Here is a 6,739-nt window from a genome sequence, read left to right as displayed (position 1 = left end):
ATTGTAAGTATTCTTTGTCACCAAAACCATTTTATCTTCTGATAATTCTTATTCCACTGTATCTCCTTAACTTTATTATGATCATTCAAGATGCTATTTGAATAAAAACATGCTATTTCACAACATTAGGTAGTGTATACTAGGACAAAGTTTTCAAAGTTTTCCAGGCTCAACTTAAAAATCTCTCCTTGAGAGCAGCTTAGCCACTATTCAAAGCTCATTTTTTTTGAGACTTTGGTCTCAGTACAGTTTTTGTGAGTGACCCATCTGGTTCTTTTCTTTGGTTGTTTGGTCATCTGAGCCCTCTTTCCTCTGCAGTACTGGGGTGGCCTCAGGGGAACCAGCATATTTGAATTTTGTTTTGAATCACTCACCCTGCATGACAGTAAGAGTGAGGCTTCTACAGCCTCTTGATTGGTGAATTCTTTGGATAAAAGGAATCAATATGGAAGAAATATGACAAAAATATACTTACCAATAAAACTAGGAATCATGTAAGAAGGAACAGGCAGTGTAAAAATATAGGAGGCTAAAGCATGTTATGAGTAAGGGACTAAGAAATACCAAGTCCACAAGGTAACAGATAAAGCTCCACAGCCCCCACATTCTCTAGGAATTTATTTATGTCCATCTCTTTGCCACCTGGCTGAACCATTCATACTAAAAGATTGCATGTGTGTTTCCATTAGCAATATTCAGCTGGTCCTGAGCATGTAGGTGAGGAAAGAGGCAGCATGGAGACTGTTTGTAGAAATACAGAGTTCCATTTGCAGTTCCAATATGTCATAGTTATATGGGCAAGTAATATAACCTCATTTATACCTCATTAGGATTATGAGAAAAATTAGAGCACAAGTACCTCATAAAGTTGGTCTTGGAGTTAAATTAGTGCTTTGGAGAGTGCTTAGCACATGTCACAAACTGCAAATGGACCCTGTCTTTGCTGAATAGTCAGGGCAGTCTGAATCTCCTGGAACTCACGCATCTGGTATATTTCCACATGTTAGCCAAGATAACAATTCTGCAGTTGATGCATACAGCGTTTTACACATTTTACACTGGATAAATTGTTAAAATTGTGCTATTCAATTGATATTCTTTATTTGCTTGTTCAGTTACTGAAAAGATGTATGAAAATTGCCCATTTAAATTTTCTATTTTTCTCCTTATCAATTATTTATTTGATTACCGGATGGCATATTATTAAATGAATACAAAATTGGAATAGTTTTATCTTCCATGTAAATTATGTTTATATACCAACCATATTTATCTCCAGCAATGTGTTTATCCTTAATATCAACTGTATCTATTACAAAAGCCACAGCATTGTTATTTAGCTTTTCATTCTATTACTTTTAATGTTTCTGTATTCTTATACTGTAGATGTGTATTTTAAACAGCATTTAGCTTCATTTTTATTTTAATCATGTCTGATAATCTTTGAGTTTTAGTTTTTAAACCATTTTCATTTAATCTGATAGTGTAATTGTGCTATACTATCTCCTTATTACTATTGTGTTTAGTTTTTGTTCCTTTATACATTTCACTTTTTTTTTAATCTTTTCACTCTTATATTCTGACTGGTTCCAATATTTTTATTATTCTATTTTCTCTTTCATAATTTTGTCATTTGTATGTTGAAAACTTGTCAAAAGCCCCTTTTTTAATGTCAAGAGACAATACAAAATATTAATACAAAGAACTGTATATCTGAGTTCAAGGCTGATTGTGCTGTTAAAAGGAATGTGATTGTGCTAAATCGCATGGGAACACACATTTGTGTATTTATAATAGGAGAGTGAGCTATCGATGCCACCAAAGGAATTACCAATGTCCTACTTTGTAAGTCCTTTATCTGTGTCTGCTACATTTGACCACAGCCACTTGAATATGTTTTCATTAGATACTAATCACTGAAGCCTGTGAAAAGGAAAGATCATTTACACACTTCACACTCACAACAGCAAATACTATTAGCCTTTCGTTTTCAGCTTCTAGCTCTTCCAGATATATGACAGTGTATATGTTTTATATATATCTTGAAATATATAACTTTTACACACATTTATATGCAAATATATAATTCTTAAATATATACTTTGAAATGTAAGTAATTTCACATCAAGCTTTACAGGATAAAAACATGTAAACATACGCACTTGGTTCTGGTCAAGTAAAACACAAAACCACAAGGTAACCACATGTTAAAGAGTGCACTTGAAGAGGAATGAGGGAAAGAACGGACATGTAAACAACAAAGATGAGCAGTTGTACCACAAAGGCCCTGCGAGGGTCCATTTCTTAAGGCTGTAGTAGCAAAAAGCTCCTTGTTCAGTTAAGACTTCTCCCTTCACCCTGTCACATTTATTCTTGAGGGACTTCAAAATGAGTGTGGAAATTCTGTAAACACTAGACTAGAACTGAATCAATCCTGTTGAAAACAGAGATGACAAAATAAACCATAAACTACAGTAATATTCATTTCATCGAACAATAACTTTAAGGACTTTGTTACAGTTTACCACAGTAAAACAGCATAACCCTGAAATGAGGATGGACAAGAAAACAGAGATGAATGCTTTGTAAAAATGGCTTCCATAGCCCCTGTAAATGATAGATGTGTCTATAAACAACAAACAAGCAATAGCAGATGACAGAGCCTTAGCACACTAGACCACATGCCACAGCATAATGCTACAGATTCAAACTGGAATATTTTTCCAGCTCATAAGGAAGTAAGTCCCACTGGTCCTCTGAGAAAAAAAAAAAAAAAAAAGCGCACTCTTTCCCAGTGAAAGAAAACACTTAAACAACAGATTGGCCAGCCGAAGCATGACAAGCTTTTTTTTACTGCTTTTAAAGGGCATCTCGCCCTCTCCCACCTGAGTAGGCTCCAAAAGTTGACTGCAGTGAGCACCGGATGCCTCAGCACCCTGCCTCTGAGGATCCTCTCCTGGGCCCTCAGGGGTTGCATGCTTGTAAAAACAGTTCTCTCCAAATGGGCAGTAACCCCTGCCTTCAGCAAAATACCTGCAAGTCTTGTTGCTCATTGCCTCCTTGTACTGCTGAATAAGTTTCTGTTTCTCTTCCTCCTCCTCCACCCAGAACTCACTGGGAATGACAAAGTTGGAGGTAACCCTGCACTGTGGACAGGACTTGACGATCCTGTTGCCAAACTGTTTGTCAGTCCTCCACCTGCGGATACACTTAAGACAGTAGGTGTGGTTGCAGTTGGAGAGGATGCCAAAGCGGCAGTCACTAGGGTTGACTTTCTCATAGACAACCTCCATGCAGATGCCACACACCTTGTCCATACTTCGCTGCACTGCAAATGAGAGTTCCATATCCTTCTCGTGTGCTTCAATGCAAGCCTTTGTATGGTCTGCCCTCTGCACAGCATCCACAGGGTGCAAGACCTGAAGCCCACACATATCGCATATCTCTCCATGGATATACATACAACTCTCCCCACGAAAGCACTGCCCCATGGCAGCATCACGGCAAAGCTGCTGACCCCTGCCCACTGCAATCTGTTCCCTCTCAGTCACTGGGCTCTGTAGAGGAGCCCTGGGAACAAAAGGGACCATGCGGCCCCTATAGGGTTGCCCGGGAACAAATTCAATAGCATTCTCCCAGCCTTCTACACTGGCTCCTCCTGCAGCTTCAAGGCCTGCATTGTCTCTCTCAGCTTCAAAGAAACCCCCTTCAGCAGCCAAGCCAATCACAGGCAAGGAGCATGAAGGCGCAGCAGAGGGGGCTTTCGCCACTTCCTGAGGCAGGGTCTCAGTATGCGCAGCTGTGCTAGGGCCTTGGTCTGCAGAGGCCGGAGGCAGTGAACCATGGCCCTCCCTGGCCAACTGCTGGCCTGAGAGGTCATGTGAGTAGCGACAGTTCTCCCCCTCCTTGCAAAGCCCATGCAGATAATACCTGCAGATGACTTGCTTCGTCCAGCTGCCACCACTCCGGCCCTGCAAGCGACTGGGCCCAGCCCCTCCCCCTGCAGCCTGGGCAGGCCTCAGACGTGACGCGCGAAGGGGGGCCGGACCTGTAGCCGCAAATTGCCGGAAGACCGGGCGAGTGCGGAGACTAGGCCCAGGTGCACCCTCCCCTGCTGCCTCGGCACCCGTAGATGCCCCAGGTGCCTCAGAGGCTTCAGTGGGAGCTGCAGGCTCTTCCATGGCAGCCTCTTCCCCCCAAAAGGTACCGGAACTTCCCCTGTGTGCCTTCCTTTGGGCTAGAGGCCCGGAGGGTAGCAGCGGGCTCGGGGACCTTGTTTCGGGGAAGTGTGCATCTCTTTTCCTTTCCCCCTGCTCTCTTCCTGTGACTGTGGTTCCTACTGCCTTCTCTGGGCACGCGCGGCGGACACTTCCTGTGGTGGCAACGTCAATCCTCTATTCATTCCGTACGGTCTGTGCAGCGTGCATGGCGATTGCGGATCTTCCTTTGTTCTCGCAGCTGGGGCTGCCCCGCCCCTTCCCCGGCCTCTGCCCCCGCTAGTCTGCATGCCAGCTGGCGGATCCCAACGCTTCTTGCTGGCAGGCTGCTCTGGAGGACGTAATCACAACTCTTTGAGGTTTTTATTTAATCTCTTCCAGTGTTCATTCAGACACCTTGTATTCGATTGTTTTTTCACATATGTCTGTTTTAAAAATCATAATCCTTCCCCCTCCACTCAGTTTTTATTCTGGAATATCTCCCATATAAATTATAAATTCTTTTTTGTTCATTCCATTTTACGTCTACGTGGGACTGTGTGTGTGTGTGTGCGCGCGCGCGCGCGGGCGCGGGCGCGCGTTAAGTCTTATGACTGTCACTGTGAGATGCTTTTTGTAGATGCGACAAGATTTCTTCTGGTCTTTATTTTCTGGAAATTCTTACAAGCTTACGGTGGAAATGCTCTTTGTCAGCAAGCCATTAGCAGAGAGTGCTTTGGAGGCGAGACCACTTTAGTGCCTTTCAGATGTCTTAGTTTATTGTGATTTCCAATTCTCCCTTCCCACTGTGCAGAAGCTGCTGAATCCGTACGATCCTGATGCAGGCATAATAAGCCACTGTCCTCTGTGTGACCCTGGCTTTTATTTTCTCTTGCTGGTTTAACTCATGGTGGTCCTTTGTCTCCCTTTCTTTCTTTCACTGAGGTTTGTATGGTATTGTGGCAGGCCAGCCTTTCATAATGTATTCATTCTCTATCATTCTGCTCACAAGTGGTGCTTTTTAATTTTCTCTGTGAGCTCTTTGTCCCCTTGCAAATATATTTTAGTAGATTAATAAATATATATATATATATATGTATTATATATATATATATATATATATATATATATATTGCTAAGAGTACGTATCCTGGATTTATGCTGAATTTTATCTTGTAGTTTTCTGCATTCAGAAATTATTTTACATTCTTTTCCTCCTTTATTTTCTTAATGTGATTATTTACACTGATAGATTTTCAGATATTTAAAAATTTACTATTTTTTCCTCAGAAATAAGCATTTCTGTGTTATGATGATTTATAATTTTATATATTATTGGATTTTGTTTGCCAAAATGAATTTCTTAGGATTTATGGTGTAAATTTTAAAATGGTAGAAAGCACAGAAGTCAGATTGAAGTAAATAATAAAGAAAAAATAAACCTGAAGTAGTGTAATGAATCCAGTGTAATCCTTTAAATGGAAATTTGTTAAGAAAAAAATGAAGAAGCCTCAAATAATATTGAGAATTTTTAAAGTGGTGTCACTACATTAATAATAGACATGAAAAATTGTGATAGGATATCAGAAATAAGTTTAAGCCATTAAGTGTGAAAATTTGTACAAAATGGTCATATTTCTAGAGCCACATCTATTAATAAAAATGACAGGAGCAGAAAAAAGAAATACTGGCCTATTACATAAATTGAATCTGTAATTAAAAATAATTCTTAAATGAAAGATTTTAAAGATTTCTATCTGAAATAAATAGGCAAAATTTTCTTTATTTATTATTGTCAGTCCTAGCCAGTACCATAAAGCAAGAAAAGAAATAAAAGATGTTATAATTGTAAAAGAATTATTAATAGGAGACAGCAGAAAATTAAAAAAAAATTGATAAGCCATTAGATTTAATAAGCATATTTAACAAGGACATTGGATAGAAGTACAATATACCAAACAGTTATATTTCCATTTCAGTTAATGACATTTAAACACTTAAAATTCTTAACATTGATAGCAACATAAAAAGTTAACTACCCTAGAAATTAAACTACTTACCATTGTAAAAACTAAAATTATTTTTTTATTTGGGAAGATTTAAAGAAATCAGGGGATACTGTGATCATGCAGTAGAATATTTTCAAAAGGTAAGCTTTTCCTAATTTGGTAATTATGAGAATATTGCTGCTTTCCACCATGAATGTAGGAACTCTTGGTGATTTTGAATTTTCCTCTTTGTATCGTTACTGATTTTTGTACTGGTGATGCCAGTTCTTCCAAAGTCTAACTTGCATTCTCTTTCCTCTCATAAATGCATTGGTTAATGGTGTTCCTCTGACAGCCCCTCAGATTTTCACAGAGAAAAGACTTGGAGCATAGAGTGGGTTTATATAGCAGGCTTTTCACAGATTCACAAACAAGAATCTTGAATATAAAACTGTTATTTCCTAAATGATAATATGTTCCCAGCACGGTGTTTAATTTATATTTGATCCACTTTTTACAGACCAGCACTGTCCATAGAATGTTCTGTGTTGATTT

The 6,739-nt window shown here is 39.3% G+C and overlaps 1 protein-coding gene across 1 annotated transcript; it reads right to left on the bottom strand.

Moving 5' to 3' along the window:
• Positions 1-249: 249 nt before the first annotated feature.
• On the bottom strand, positions 250-4,297 carry MKRN3 (makorin ring finger protein 3). Its single transcript, XM_015064105.3, has one exon. The coding sequence runs from the start codon at positions 4,179-4,181 to the stop codon at positions 2,706-2,708; it is 1,476 nt and encodes a 491-aa protein (XP_014919591.3). The 5' UTR covers positions 4,182-4,297; the 3' UTR covers positions 250-2,705.
• Between the last annotated feature and the right edge of the window lie 2,442 nt (positions 4,298-6,739).

Source organism: Acinonyx jubatus, chromosome B3 (genome assembly GCF_027475565.1).
Source record: "Acinonyx jubatus isolate Ajub_Pintada_27869175 chromosome B3, VMU_Ajub_asm_v1.0, whole genome shotgun sequence".
NCBI lineage: Eukaryota > Metazoa > Chordata > Mammalia > Carnivora > Felidae > Acinonyx > Acinonyx jubatus.
Note: the sequence above shows the minus strand (reverse complement) of the source record. Positions and strands in the feature narration are given on the sequence as shown.

Bases quoted from the DNA above. Each gene is read 5' to 3' on its own strand.
- MKRN3 (XM_015064105.3), bottom strand. From the start codon at position 4,181: ATGGAAGAGCCTGCAGCTCCCACTGAAGCCTCTGAGGCACCTGGGGCA.